General features: G+C 36.3%; 1 protein-coding gene across 1 annotated transcript; it reads right to left on the bottom strand.

Annotated features, from left to right (window-relative positions):
- Window positions 1–7608: 7608 nt before the first annotated feature.
- LOC114031979 (olfactory receptor 52N4-like) lies at window positions 7609–8574 on the bottom strand. The gene has a single exon (XM_027847181.1). The coding sequence runs from the start codon at window positions 8572–8574 to the stop codon at window positions 7609–7611; it is 966 nt and encodes a 321-aa protein (XP_027702982.1).
- Window positions 8575–16704: the final 8130 nt, after the last annotated feature.

The raw sequence follows: 16704 nt of genomic DNA, 5'->3' as shown, positions 1-16704 counted from the left end.
AAGAAAGAAAGAAAGAAAGAAAGAAAGAAAGAAAGAAAGAAAGAAAGGAAGGAAGGAAGGAAGAAAGAAAGAAAAGAAAAGTGTTTTGTAATTGTGTTCATAGAGTTGCTGGTTTTATCTTGGCATGTAGACTCCCAAATGTTTTATTTAATGTCTACAATAACTTTAAATAGAATTTCTCTTTCTATCTCTTGATAATGGGCTTTGTTAGCAATATATAGAAATGCCAATGATTTATATGGGTTTATTTTATATCCTGCAACTTTGCTAAAGTTGGTTATTATTTCAAGTAGTTTTTTTTTTTGCTAGATTCTCTAGGATTCTCTAAGTATACTATTATATAATCTACAAAGAGTGATAGCTTAGTTTCTTCCTTGCCTATTCTAATTCCTTCAATTTTTTTTTACTCTTATTGCTAAAGCTGACATTTCTAGAACAATATTGAATAACAGTGGTGATAATGGGCATCCTTGTTTTACCCTTGATCTTATTGGAAATGGTTTTAGCTTATCACCATTACATATAATGCCTGCTGATGGTTTTAGATAAGTCTTTCCAGGTTTATCATTTTAAGGAAGACTCCATTTATTCCTATGCTCTCTAGGGTTTTTAATAGGAATGGATGTTGTATTTTGTCAAAAGCTTTTTTCTGTATCTATTGAGATAATCATATGATTTCTGTTAGTTTTGTTATTGATATGGTCAATTATGGTGAGAGTTTTCCTAATATTGAACCAGCCCCACATCCCTGGTATAAATCCTACCTGTCATAGTGTATTACCCTTGTGATAAATTGCTGTAATCTCTTTGCTAATATTTTATTTAAATTTTTTGCCTCTATATTAATCAGGGAAATTGTTCTATGATTTTCTTTCTCTGTTTGGCTCTTCCCAGTTTGGGTATCAGCACTGTATTTGTATCAAAAAAGAATTTGGTAGGACTCCTTCCAGAAAGTCCCTTTAGACAGTCAGTTTCTAAGTGATGAAACAGGTGGTTCCACATTGATGTGCTGAAGATGGATAAGTGGCTAAAGCAATTTATGACCATCTAGATTGAGCCAATTTTTGAAAATTTCTCCTTTAGCTTTTGCGACATTCTAGGCAATGTTGCTTTACTCCCGGTTTTCTATTTTACTTTCTACATAGTTCTGCTATAGTTTGCATAGTTTGATTTCAGCATAGTTTTCCACATCATCAGGGGGAAGTTAAATCATATATTTTCAAAACAATTCCTCCTGTTATTTCTGTGACTTTCAAAAATTCATAAAAATCTGTTTCTTATTTAGTTACCTATTGTTAACAAAGCTTATGGCTTTGTAGCAAACTTTTAGTGGCAATAACTAAAGCCTAAAATCCTTAGACTGTGACATTTAAAACTCTCCACCATCTGCACCTAACCTCTCAGTCTAACCTAATAGTAATGCCCATCATTTTGTACACACCAGTCGATCAGGACTACTCAGAAACATAGAATTCAGGAATAGAAATAACTGCAGAGAAAATTTTGTCTACTTCCTATTAAACCAAGAACTCCCCTCCAGGTGAAGAACAGCAATGACTGAGAATCCACTACTTCACAAAGGAAATACCCTCCTTTGGGATAGCTGTAACTTTCATTATGTTTTCCTTAAACAAATCTAAATGTTGTTGCAACTCTAACAATTGTTCCTAGCTCTGTCCTCTGGGTAACTCTTTTAACTTACTTTTGCAAGGCAAAACCTTGAGGCCAATCAACAGGCTGGTCACCCTCTTCAAGAAACAACCTTCTCTCATCTGCTCCCGCCCCCAGCCCAAATCAATGTTTTTCCTAAAACTGAACTAAGACTTAAGCACTCCAAGGTATACATGCATAGCATGGCAGGATTGTCCCTGCCCTCATCCTGGACATTAAGATGCTCTTAATGTTGTCTAACAGGCCTTCATCTTTTCTGATTTCTTGTGGACAGCCTTGGATCCACTATAACTCTTAGTTCTTTTTCACATGGATGACTTACTGTCTAACCATGCTTCTAATTGCCTTTTAAATACAAGGGAAGTTGAATTTTAAAATATAGGCTTTGAATTTTTGCAGGGGTAGGAAATGTACAAAATTGTGAATTCATTAGTATAGGAAATTATTGGTATGGAAACTTACTTTCACTGATAAAGATGGGCATCAAACCTGTAACTTTAATTCTGAAGCAGAGACGTGACCCTATCCTTCACTTAGTCAAAAATTTCCTATCTCCAATGCCAATATCAGGCAAGAAAATTCCCACATAGCCAAAACTATGTGTCTCATTCCACATACTTAGTTTATCATCTCTCTGTGAGGAGATGGGTAGCCTTCTTCATTATTGCCCTTCTGGAATGATGATTGATTATTGAGTTGATCAGAATTTTTAAATCTTTCAAACTTGTTCATTTTCCTAAAGTTGTTGTTCCAGTATGAATCATTCTCTTGGTTTTGCTCACTTAACTCTATCTCAATTTACATGAGGCTTCTTAGATTTCTCTGAAACTGCCCCCTTGGTCATTTCTTGAAATACAATAATATTCTATTACAATCCTACCATAGTATGTTCAGCCATGTCCCAATTGATGGGTATCTCCTTGATTTCCAGTTCTTCATCACTGCAAAAAGAAATATTCTAAATATTTTTGTACACATAAGACCCCTTCCTTCTATATTTCTTTGGGATTATAGGCCTAGTAGGGGTATCACTAGGATTACACAGTGCAGTTATTTTTTTTGCCCACTTCTAAATTGCTTTTTCAGAATGACTCCACCATCACAGCTCCACCAATAGGGCATCAATGTGCTGGTTTTCCTTCAACAGCTCCTTTAATAATCATCATTTTTCCTTTCTTTTCTTTTTTTTCTTTGTTAACTTTGCCAATCTGATGGAATTAAGGTGGAACCTTAGAATTGCTTTAATTTGAATCTCTTTAACTATTTTTTATTTCAATAATGTTTTCAAATGACTATCCAAAGGTTGGATTTCATGCCTTGACAACTGTCTGTTCATTGAGCATATTTCATTTAAGGTCAGTAATTATGATGATTTTTTTTTTAAAGTTTAGGATAGTAGAAATCAAAGTTTCCCTGATAACAGGAGTTTTCCAGGTATAATTAATAACAATTAAACTGGGTGGGGCTCAGAGCTAGTTGCTTAATTAAAAAGAGAGAGATTACACTTTTAGTCATTTGTATAGAAGTATTGGAACATGCCCTTTGATTAGCTTAGAGTTTTGCTCTAACCACTTGACTAGGAAACCTTAATTTCTGGTCTTGCATCTCTTTTATAATATTTTTGTGCCATTTTTCTTATGCCATTTTTGGTTGGTAATGTGTTTTATTCATCCTATTTTCTTGCAGTATCCTTGTGAAAAGACTATAGGAATCATCATCCCTTTACCTGATAGGGGTGGAGCTGACATTTCCCTCTATCCCTGACTTCTCAGCTACTCATTTTTGCAATAATAACTAACATTTATATGGCACTCTAAAGTTTCCCAACTGCTTTTTGTTTTTACATTACTTATTGTATACACTTATTTGACACTCACAATAATCCTCTAAGGTAAATGCTATTATTACTCTCATCTTACAGATGAGGCAATAGAAGGCCAATGAGGTTATTTGACTTGTCAGGATTTATACAACTATTCAGTGTCTGAGGCAAGATTTGAATTCAGGTCTTCTTGATTCAAAATCCTGCACCTAGCTGACAACTTCCCCCAAAAGACATGATTTACCTATTGTGGGTCATGGGATTTGTCTGAGATGTATCACTTCAACTCTGCTACCTTCTCTTCTTCTGATTCTTGAAATCCCCCCTTAATCTTGACCAAGTTAAGCAGACCAGTAGTTATAGTTAACCAATACTTGTATTGGATTTTGAAACATATTGTATCCTTTTCTAACTGTGATCTGTGAATTCTCATTACTTCTCTATTCAGAAGGTCTAGACAATTTTCTTGCATTATTTCTTGCATTGAGGTAATAAAGTTTTTTCTTTGTCTTCTTTGCTCTTATTTTTTAGGGAAAATGTATGATCTTTATTATTGATGTGCTATTTTCAATGTCAGTACCTTGACTTCAATTTTCTTACTTTTTCTTTCTTCCAAAAAAAAATCCTCTACTTTTATTTGTTTGGTTTCTAAATATGCTAGTGATTTTCTCATAGCTTCTATTTCTTTTGAGAAATTCTACAGCATGTTTGTTTTTCTACATTGCTATTTGTGTTTTTCGGTTCTAAGCTATCCTGTTATAAGTCAAATCTACTTTTCAATAGTTTATTTATCTATATGTCTTAATTTTTCTTTGTTTTTCTGTAAGCTTCATGCACCCCTAAAATAGGAAGCTTAATATCCCATGTAATTGTCATATTATCATCTTTACCTTTTTGCAATTTGACTTACTTTTTACATAAGAATTTATTCAGTATCTCATTTGTTACATATTTATTAATGATCGTATTTTTTGATAATGTAACAAATTTCAAAATACAGTAGTTTATCTATTCTTTTTCTTGTATGCGAACTCTCACACATCTTTGTTTTTATCATTGCCTTATGTATAGTAAATTTTATCTTAGCCCTTAAGTTTTACTCTATGTTTCTTAATTTTTCAAATGCATTTGTTGTGCAGCAAATTTTGGGGTTTTATTTTCTATAGATTCTTACAGTCTCTCATGTTTTTTTTATTTTGAGAGTTTATCATTCTTGTTTTTTAACATCATATTTGTACTTAATTTTTAAGACTATTATATTTCAATCTGTTCTTTGATCTCTTATAATTAAGGAACAGTCCTGAGCTGTATAAGTTTATTTTCCTTAATGACTGAAGGATTTTCTCTTGGCTACTTGAAATACTTGTTGTTTAAGAGTTGATTTATGAAATTTAACCATCACATTCTATAGTTTGGAATTTGCCTCTCCTGATATATTCTATCAATCAATATTTTATTTTCTTTTTGTACTTCTGACTAATTGTCTTATTTTATTGATTTTTGTTTGGGATTAAAACTTTCTAATTCATCACACTTTTCTCAAATAATATGAGCTTTAAGCAAATCTGTGCATATCATATTCAATATTAGTCACTTCAGCATGTATAGAAGTCATGTATTAGATTTTGGTTGAGCTAAGGTGGTGGAGTGGATAGACTGTGGGCTTGCAATCAAAACGACCCAAGTTCAAATCTTGGCTGAGTTGTGTTACCTTTGCCAAGTCACTTAACCTCTCTGTGTCAGTTTCCTCTTCTATGATAGAGATAACTATATTACCTACCTCAATGGGTGTTATGAAAATCAATTGAGTTAACTTATGTAAAGTAATTTACAAACCTTAAATCCCTATATAAATGATAGCTATCATCATCATCATCATCATTAGAACATAACATGGCAGAATAGAAATGGAAATATCCATGAGATCAGAGTTAGAGGACCTAGGATCAGTTTTGAACTTAATATGTACTATCAAATGTGAACTTGGGAAAGTCATTTAAACTTTTTGTGGACTTTGCTTTCCTCATCTGTAAAGGGAGGGCACTGGAGAATATTACCTTTGAGTTTTCTCTCAGATCTAGCTCCATGATCTTACGCTCTATGATAGTGTTCTAAAATATTTTCTTTTGTTTCAGTTCTATTATGTTTTCTTCCATTTCTCTGTTTTTGAGTGAAAAATGTATTTTCATTCTCAGAGCTTTTACTATTTTGGAAAGCTGCATGTTAGGTGGTGTTATTTTCTTATTATTGATTTCTTCTATGAGAGCTCTAATTTGCATTCTAATTTATTTTATTTTTATTCCCTTTCTCTTTGGAAGTATTCCAGAATTTCATTTTGTTGTTACATTATTTCTCAAGATCCCATAAAACTTGTCCTACTTCTTAATTGTTTCTAGTTCATTTTCAATCACTGTATAATATTTGTTGTGTTTTGTCTATATATGTGTGTGTATATATACATACATATATGTATGTGTGTATATATATATATACATACACATATATGTTTTCCTTATTTCTTTCAATGTCTCATTGATCTGTTTGTTGGCTGCATCTATTTCCAACCTTTCTCTGTTAGCCTTCTTGTCTTCCCCCTTTCTTTTCAAGGTAGCTTTATCTTAAATCTTTGCAATATTTGATCCTTACCCTGAGCCATTGTCATTCATTTCTTCTTTCTAGAGTTGGATGACTTCAATTATTTCCTATTTTGATGGATAAAGTGACCTGCTAGTTACCTGCCACATATAAATTCCTTGATATAGCTGTTGCAGGTAAGTTGAGACCAACGTCAATGATAAGGTTCTAGATTCTAGATTCTGATTCTAGATTCCTGGGTCTCTCCAATTCTCCATTTCATTGCCCTCTTTGCCTCAGAACTGGGAAATTTCAATTATCTATCCTCATTAAAGGAAATTTGCAGTGATGAGACTGAGTCACTGCTAAAGTGAGAATGGCAGAAAATGCCATTTGCAATAAAAACACTCCAAACTGGAAGCTTTTCCAGGCCTTTCACATTGGGCATAGAGTTGTCTAAATTGTGACTGGGGATTAGATCCCTGAGCACTCTGATTTTATTTCACAAGGCTTATATAGACTTTCCCCTTTTCTTCTGGCTCTATATTTTGTTAACGTGCAGATTTAGCACATTTATTGCTATTTTGAGGTACTAAAGATGAGTGTTATAGAGAAAAACACTTGTCACCATCTTACAGAAGTTTTGACTAGACAGAAATTTTGAAAAAGCAATTCCCTGTGTTACAATTTAATTAGAAAAAGCAAATACAAATGCACATTTTAAGAATATATATTACAGTTTACTTTAAAATAATCTACAGAACATAACGGAAATGGAAGAAGGAACATATAATCAAAATTAAAAAATAATCTGTTATTGATGAATAAGAATCATGCCAAATAGATTAAAATCTAGAATGAACTAAACTTTTAAATAAAGGGGTATGACAAAAAAATGTGCAGAAGGAGAAGTTAAACTATGTCAAGAGTAAATGAAGAGGAAATGTATCAGCTTACTGTTAAGAGACAATAGGGTAATGTTGACAGATGATGGCAGAATGATTCAATTTTATATCCATCTATACCATTAAGGAGGGGATTCTTTATACCTGAAGCAATAAAATGGAGGGTTTTTTTCCTAACCAAAATTAAAGACACATGTAATGGGTTGCCAAGACAAAATAAAAGAGGTCTTCCACCTGCCATTGGTTCTTATTCTGTATTCCCACATTCTACACTGTAAACTTTCCCTGTTTTCATGAATGTTGAGCTGTTACTCTATATCTATCAAGAGTAATTCAAATGATAATTGCACTGATATGATCCCTGGGCTTTGGGACAAGAGCTAATTAATCAACAAATTGAAGGTTGCTCACTGCCCATTCTCCTATACCACTCCAGGTGCTGAAATCTCAAGTCTTCCCACTATCTCCTGAGGTTGGCTCCATATAGTTTTAAAAAAAATCATGGCAAATTGAAGCCAGAAGAATTGAATCAATGCAGAATCCATCAGAGCAACGCAGTGAGATGACAAAGCTCATTCAATCCTCCTACCTAATAGGCAATTGTATTTCCTTTGTCTTCATCAATGTATTTCTGATTTAGATGCCATGGGACTTGATATCCTTGGATCCTGAAAAAAGCCTTATAACACAATCCCGGATCTGCTTGATTTTCACACCATAAACAATGGGGTTCATAGTTGGGGGAAGAAGGAGGTAGATGTTGGCCATAATAATGTGGAGGGAGTGAGGGATCTTGTGACCCCCAAAACGATGTGCAAAAAATGAAAAGAAAGCTGGGGTATAAGAGAACACAATGGCACAGATGTGAGATGTACATGTCCCAAAGGCTTTCTGTCGAGCATCTACTGATGACAGTTTGACCACAGCCCGGAGTATCATAGTGTAGGATACTGTGATGCAGAAAATATCAAAGCCCCCAATCAAGAGGGCAACCATGAGACCATACACAGCATTGATTTTAACATTGCCACAGGAAATTTTGGCCACAGACATATGGTCACAGTAGGTGTGAGCGATGACATTGCCTCGGCAGAAAGGCAGTCTCTTGGTGAGGAATGTGAATGGGATGATAAGTATCACTCCCCTCATGAATGTAATGAACCCAGCATTGGCAATGACAGAATTGGTAAGGATGGTGGCATAGCGCAGTGGGTAGCAGATGGCCACATAGCGGTCCAGAGCCATGAGCATGAGGACTCCAGACTCCATCCCTGTGAAGGTGTGGATAAAGAACATCTGGATCAGACAAGCATTAAAATCAATCTCCTTGAGGTTAAACCAGAAGATCCCAAGGGTATTAGGCAGTGTGCTTGTGCACATGACCACATCAGTGAAGGAAAGCATGGCAAGGAAGAAATACATAGGCCGATGTAGGGTTTCCTCATAACGAATGAGGTAGAGAAGCCCACAGTTCCCCACCATGGCAACAATGTACATGGAGCAGAATGGCAGGGAGATCCAGATATGTATGTCCTCTAGTCCTGGAACTCCATTCAGGAAGAATGAAACTGGAGTCAGAGTAGTGCCATTGATCCTTTGCATGATGAATATGTGGTTGTCCTGTTTAGCTTTCAGTTGCTGTGTCTCCCTCTAGTGGAAGAGAATGTGGGGAAAAATTTTGTTCTTTCTCCATTTCCTCTTTAATCCAATACAAAAGAATTAATCAAACTCAAAGCCTTTTGTTATCTTAAAGATATGTAATAACGATATAAACATCTTTTTAGCCTAAGTTCAGAGACTGTATTCCTACATTTTATTTATGTATATATATTATGTACAACATATATATACAAATATGCATGCCATTCAGTGCATATGTAATAAAATATATATGCAGTAATAATAGACATTCTTTCTAGTCTAAGCCCAGAGAATTTATGCCTATAGATCTCTCTTTGTACATATACAAATATATTTACATATATATGTATATGTATATACATATAATATTTGCTACACCCATGATTGTGCATATTTTTCTACTTCATCAGGGGGAAGTTAAATCATATATTTTCAAAACAATTCCTTTTGTTATTTCTGTGACTTTCAAAAATTCATAAAAATCTGTTTCTTAATTATTTGCCTATTGTTAACAAAGCTTATGACTTTGTAACAAACATTTAGTGGTAATAATTAAAGCCTAAAATCCTTAGATTGAAGTTTAAAACTCTTCACCTTCTGTATCCAACCTCCCAGTTTAACTTAATATTAATCCCCTTTGTTCTGTACCCACCAGCTGATCAGGACTACTCAGACACACAGAATTCAAGAATAGAAGTGACCACAAGGAAAATTTTGTCTACTTCCCGTTAGACCAAGATCTCTCCTCCCAATGAAGAAGAGCAATGATCTCGCAAAACAACTAATCTCCTTTGGGATAGCTATAACTTTTAATATGGTTTCCCTTAAACCAGGGTGGGGAACCTGCAGCCTCAAGGACAGATGTGGCCCTCTCCATTCTGCAGTGTGGCCTTTTGACTGAATCCAAACTTCACAGAAAAAAATCCTCTTAATAAAGGGATTTGTTCTGTAAAACTTGGACTCAGTCAAAAAGCTTCACCCAAGGACCTAGAAGGTCACATGTGGCCTCCAGAACTCAGATTCCCCACCCCTGCCTTAAACAAATCTAAATGTCTTTGCAATTCTAGCCATTGTTCCTAACTCTGTCCTCTGGGGCCAAGCGGAACAAATCTAATCCCTTTTTCACATAATAGACCTTCAAATATTGGAAATCAGCTGTGATTTAAATCTCTTACTATTCACACATTCTCACTTCCAGGCTAAATATTTTTTAGCTCTTTTAACTTATTTTACTATGTCAAAACCTTGAGGCCAATCAACAGGCTGGTCATCCTCTTCAAAAAACAGCCTCCTCCTGCCCCCCAGTCCAAATCAATGTCCTTCCTAAAACTGAACTGAGACTTAAACACTCCAGGTGTACATGCAGACTATAGCAGGATTATCCTCATCCTCATCCTGGACACTATGGTGCTCTTAATGTTGTCTAAGAGGCCTTCATCATTTTTGACTGCCATTGTTGACTAACATAGCCTTGTGAATCCATTATACCGCTTCATATGGATGACTTATTATCTCACCATGTCTCCAATTGTCTTTTAAGTATAAGGAGAAGTTGAATTTTTAAATACAGGCTTTGAATTTTTGCAGGGGTGGGAAAGATGCAAACCTGTGAGTTCATTAGTGTGACAAATTCTTGATAGGAAACCTTTCATTGATAAAGAAGGCATCAAACCTATAACTTTATCTCTAAAGCAGAGACCTGACTATATCCTTCACTTAATAAAAAATTGTAAGTATCCAATGTCTCTAGAAAAAGTACAAATTCTTCTGTTTGATATTTGCAATTTTCCATAATCTGGCTCCTGCCAATCCTGCCAGATCTATTTCACATTATTACTCCCTCACATAATCTCTATTCTAGTCAAAATAGCCTGTTTACTTTTCCACATGCATAATGTTCCCTCTTCTGCCTCTATGACTGGGTATAACTTTGTCAACATCCCAAAATTACTCGGGTATGAATGTATCTATGTTTGTATGGACATATATGTCAATCTATCTACATGTATATATGTATACATACATATGTTATCGTTTTCCACAAATAAAGCTAGTCTACTCGTAGTTGAATTTACTGTCTGATTTAGCTTCCAGTTTTGTGGATTCTTATAATTATTATTATTAAAAGGATCTGGTGGTCCTACTCACCAGTATAACAATCTAGAAGTTATCCCACCCAGTATGAGAAATGATTATTTATCTCTTGAGCATTTAATAGTGAATTATTGAATTAGGACCAAGGATTTTCCCCATTTATGCTTCCTCATCCAGAAATCACCCAGTGTGAGAAATCTTGGGCAGAGACTTATCCAGGCTAAGATCTGATCAAAGACAGTAAAGAAATTCTAAGTTTAGGTGAATGGGTGGATTCATGCTCCTTGCATTTACTCAGAGAGATTTGGTGAAAATTCAGATTTTCCCTTTTGTCAGAGGGGTGATATGGCAATTGATAAGTCTCTTTGACCAAGATTTGGGTGTTCAGCATCACTTACCTGAAGAGCCTCATTGGAATACCACCTCATTATAACATTCATTCTCTATCATTACTTTTTAACCAACCAGAGTGGATTGCCACCCTCAAGCACACCCACCGTCCCAAGAGCATATAAGCATTGAGTGGATTCCATGAGGGGTCTTTGGCATCAGAGTGTCACTGACTCTTTTATTAACAAAATGCTGGCATTATTAATATTATTATTAACAAAATAATTAATTACCTAGAAACTATGTCTTTAGAAGTTTTAAAACATCATCAGTTAATTGTGAGGTTACTTTATTTTACCCACCCATTATCATCCTGCATCAAAACCATGCAAAATCTGGACTCATTAATAGAAATCTGAGTTTTCTGAAGGTAGCTATTCACATGTTCTCTTTTTACTATCTCAGAACAGTACTAAGTGGCTTCTGTTTCTGCTTTTGTCTTAGGAATTTTCTTAGAAGAGAGACAGTGGAATATGGACATGATATGTAGTCAGAAGACTTGGCTTTGAATCCTGACTCTAAAACTTACTAGCCACATACATATTCTTGTGTCCTCTGGGCTTCAGCTAGGAGCAGTTAAGGGCTTGTGGCAGCTAAATGGTGTAATGGATAGAGTGCTGGACCTGAAGTCAGGAAGGCTCATTTTTCTGAGTTAAAATCAGACCTCAAACACTTAATAACTGTGTGAGCCAGGGCAAGTCACTTAACCCTGTTTACCTCAGTTTTCTCTTCTGTAAAATGATCTGGAGAAAGAAGTGCCAAACCTCCCCAACATCGCTGCCAAGAAAACCCAAAATGGGGTCAGGAAGAGTCAGATACCCCTAAAATGACTCAACAACAACAACAATTGGGCTTCAGTTTTCTCATCTAAAAAATGAGAGGTCTGGATTATATGATCTCCAGGGTCATTTGCCCATCTAAATTGTATGATTATATGTAGAACAGTAAATAGGGATTTTTTGTACCTGGCAAAGCTCAGAAAAGGTACCTTCTCAGCTGGAGACATATAGGGAAACAAATACTGGGTACAAAGGTAAAATGAAGAAGGAGGAGTTCATACTTATGGATCCTGGGGTTGCTTCAATTCAATCCAATCCAGTCCAGTCAGCATTTATTAAGTGATTACCACATGCAAAGGTCCATGCCAGATGCTGGGGATACAAAAACAAAGCAAACTCCAGGAACAAGGTCCCTGCCCTTGAGGAGTTTACATTCTTCTAGGAGGAAGCCATATGCTATCAGATACATATATCCATGTTCAATTGAGAAGAGGACTGGGGGAATAATCATCAATTAAGGCAATAAGCAAAGCTTTGCCACAGTGGGTGGAAAGAAATAGTTGGAGGTGAGAAATATTGTGCAAGTAGAATCTACAAGACTTGAGAACTGAGTGGATATTGCAAGTGAGGGAGAAAAAGAATTAAAAATGACACTGAGGAGATGTAAAGGATAGAATATTGAACCTGGAGGCAGGAAGTTGTAATTTGAATCCCATCTTCCTAGTTAAGTGACTATACAGAGGCAGGTCACAACTTCTCAAAGCCTCAGTTACCTAATATAGAAAATGGGTTAATAATAGCACTTAGCTCATAGGGCTCATAGGAGAATCAAATGAGATAATATATTCACTCTACAAACCTTAAACAGGTGATAGAAAGGGAAACTGAAAGGATAATGCTGCCTTTAATATTAAAAGGGAAGTTTGTTGATTACCTAAGTTTGGGAAAAGCCAATGAGCTCAGTCTTGTTCAGGTGGAGATGCCTCTGGGTCATCTAGTTGAAGATATTCAGTAGCAGTTGGTGATGTAGAACTTGAATGTAGAAGAAAGATTAGGACTGATTTTTATCAATCTAGAAATTATCTTCAAAGAGCTACTTGAATATTCAGGAAATCCTGTGATCAGAAAAGAGGAGATGGCAGGAGAAGCTATCCAGGACATTCCTGATTAATGGGTACAGCACAGATAATGATCAAACAAAGGAGACTGCAGGAGAAGAGCCAGGACTGTCATGAATGTTGAAGGTAAAGAGTATGTTTAAGATGGGGTGGACAATAGAAACCAAAGCTGCACAGAGGTTGAGGATTGAGAAAAGACTATCAGGTTCAACAATAAAGATTGTGGGCAACCTTGGAGAGCGTGGTTTCAGTGGAATAGAGAGATCAGAAGCTAGATATCAAAGGTTAGAGAAGCCAAATGGGCAAAATATAGACTGATCTCCCCTCTACACACACACACACACACACACACACACACACACACACACACACACGAGTTCCCTCAGGAGGTTAATCGTGAAAAGGAGTATAGACAAAGTACCAAAATTTCTTACTCTAACTTACTATTATTATTGTTGTTCTTATTGCTATTATTAACTAGATGTTGCAGGGAGGCCATATGTAACCAGTCCAGGGTGGGTGTTAGGGGAAGTTCTGACACTGGTCTTCACCCACCTTCATCTCCACACACACCTCAACCATTTCTGGTCAGATTCAGGTGTGATCCCAGCACTCACTGCTTCTTCCTTCTTGAAGTGGCAAGGTCGCAAAGCCTAGCTCCAGGTGGAGGGAAGCAAAAACCTGGCACTCTGCCAAGTTACAGAGGAAGTGAGAAGGTAAATAAGAATCACCTGTCAACTGGAGCAGAGCATATATTTATTTGAGTGGTGTTCCCACCATCACTATGTTTGGAGAGGAGATGGAAACAAGAAGAGCCTATTTGTGTTGGGGTGTTCATACTGATCATTCCAAGGGCTATAGTATACTTTACCCTGATTTTAAAACATGCCCAAACCATGTCCTGGCACACAATCTCTGCTTTCATTGCACTCTTCTCTCCCGTCACCATTCTTATACTATTTCCCTCACCCCCACCCCTTTCCTTCCTTTCCTCTACCTATAAAAATAACACTGGTATTTCAAAGCCCAGGAAAAGTCTCACTTCATCCAGTAGTTCTCCTTTGGTGCAGTTCTTACTATATTTTTGCCTCCCCAATTAGACTATAATATCTTCTAGAATGCTATCCCCATAAAACAGTATACTTCTCGAGAAATAGAATATTGTGATACACAGCTAGACTCAGTCAGAGTCATTGGTTCAAATCCACCTCAGACATATGCAGATTGAATGATTCTGGACCAATTAATTAAATCTTAAGTGCCCTAGAGTTCCACATACCAACAAAAACTAGGTAGCGTAGTGGATAGAATTCTGAGGTCAGGAAGACCTGAGTTCAAATTCCACCTCAGATACTTACTAGCTGTGTGACCTTGGGAAAGTCATTTAGCTTCTATCTATCTCAGTTTCCCTAACTGTAAAAGGGGGATAAGAATAGCACCTACCTCCCAGGGTTACTGTAAGAATCAAATATTTCTAAAAGTACTTAACACATAGTTTGATACATTGTAGGTACTATATAAATGCTACCTATAATGATTACCACTATTATTTAAAAGAATATGGTTTTAAGAAAAATCCTCATAGTATCTAGTAGAGATCTGAAAATGCAGCACTTTGATGCCCTGATGCATTTTCACTGTTGGAACACACTTCACCAGTGTAACTAGAACCCTGCCTTCTCTTGCATTGAAATCCTGAGTCATTTTCCCCTTTCCTCTATAGAGGATACACCCAATATATGGGAGGGCTTTCTTTATTATCTCAAGTTAAAATGTCTTAACTACAAAGCTTGTACTCAAAAAATCTGATGTAATTTAAAACTTGGGGGATTTCGATCACTGAGGCTGCCTGAGTTTTATAACTAGCTCGTCCATATCTAGAAAGTCCTTACATGATATACCATTTTTAATACTTGGTTTGTTTTATTCCCCCAATTTTCAGCCCTCACTCTCACCTCTGACAAGTTTTTAAAATATCATTTGACTTTACTTCAACAAATATTTATCATGCACCTACTGTATGCCATCATCCATTGGTCTGTTTATGCTCCATCCTTGATGCAGCTATATCCTCTGTGCAGCAGGTGTAACATCAGGCAAGAAAGAGAAAGTGATGACCCACCCCTGAGATTCCCTTCTGGTGAACAGTGACACTGGGGATGATACTTCCTACCAAGAGAATTCAAGCCAGGAGCCATTATCCTCCTGAAAATGACTTCGACTTTACATAGTACCTGAATTAATGGCAATCGGCTGCCCTACATTCCAAGCACACAGATGACTCTTTTCCCTGGTGGGTTATGCTCACAAAGAAATGAGAATTTTCAGGAAGTCTGTCTCCTCTCATTCCTCTATCCCTCTACCCAAGTGTCCAATCTGGAATCCTAAAACCAAACAGAGCTCCCTGAAAGTAGGAGAAAACCTCTCTGCTCTTCTTCCCCATACACCAGAATTACTCTCCATTTGGTGTCCCCAACAATCATTGGCTTTCTATCGAATACCTCGTAGACTAGATGGCTGTGCAAAAAGATTATTGAAGATTAGGTTCTATCAGGTTGCTGTGGTATCTTGAGTAACCTAGGATATGAAGGTTTTCCCTATCTGAAAGTTCAGATCCAAAACCTCTCCTTGCTACAAATATTTATAGGGTCCCTTTGGGGAAATTTCAGAGCAGCAAAAGCTCAGTTACTGATGTCAAAATCAGCCTCTTCTCTGGGGAGACAGCCATTCTCTCAGTACCTAAGGAAAGAGTTTTATCTAAAATAAGCAGCATTTAAAGATATAAATAACAGTTAACATTTATATAGCACTTGGGAAGTATGTGGTGTAATGGATAGAGTGCAGGGTCTTGAGTAAGAAAAAAATCTTCCTGAGTTAAAATTCTGCCTAAGCTACTTACTAACTGTGTGACCCCTGGCAAGTCACTTAACCCTGTTTGACTCAGTTTCCTCATTTGTAAAATGAGCAGGAGAAGGAAATGGCAAGCCAGTCTAGTATCTTTGCCATGAAAACCCCAAATGGGGTCACAAAAAGTTGAACACGACTGGAATAAACAGTATGAACTGAACAACATCAACACTTATACCACTGACATGATAATATTATTTCATTTGATCCTTATAACAATCTTGGAGGGAAGTTTTATTTTAAAGATGAGGAAACTGAGACAAAGGGAAGGTAAGTAGCTTACACATGGTCGCACATCTATTAAGTATCTGATCCTGGTTTTGAACTCAGGTCTTCCTGTCTCTAGATCCAGTGTTCTATCCATTGCACCATCTAGCTGCCCCAAAATTAGGTTGTAGCAAACCTCTTATTTTCTTCCTTATCCAGTGAGTGATTAAGATGATAACTCCAAATCTGCAGAATTGGGTTGGCATTTGATAAATGTTGACTAACTTACATTATTACATTGAGTGCTGGTTCAAAGTCAGAAAAACTGGAGAGTAGAGGTTCTAACTGCTGGTCCCAAATAACAAATTTTTTCTAAGGGGGTAGGGCAGGGCAGGATGGGGACACTTTCTTCAATAGAGTATATACACACAAGAATAGAGGATTTTTCTTTCTTTGGAGAGGTATTAAAAAATTAGGATACTCTAGTGACTTGAGAAGGAATCTGTTTCATTCAACTTTTAACACTACATGACCTGTAAGTACCAAACCATTTTTATGTTTTCAGATGAAAGTTCTCTTTCTCCCTTCCCCTTATC

This window comes from Vombatus ursinus, unplaced genomic scaffold (assembly GCF_900497805.2).
Source record: "Vombatus ursinus unplaced genomic scaffold, bare-nosed wombat genome assembly UNPS02015326.1, whole genome shotgun sequence".
In the NCBI taxonomy this organism is placed as follows: domain Eukaryota; kingdom Metazoa; phylum Chordata; class Mammalia; order Diprotodontia; family Vombatidae; genus Vombatus; species Vombatus ursinus.
The sequence above is the reverse complement of the archived record's forward strand: the minus strand, read 5'-3'. Positions and strand labels throughout refer to the sequence as shown.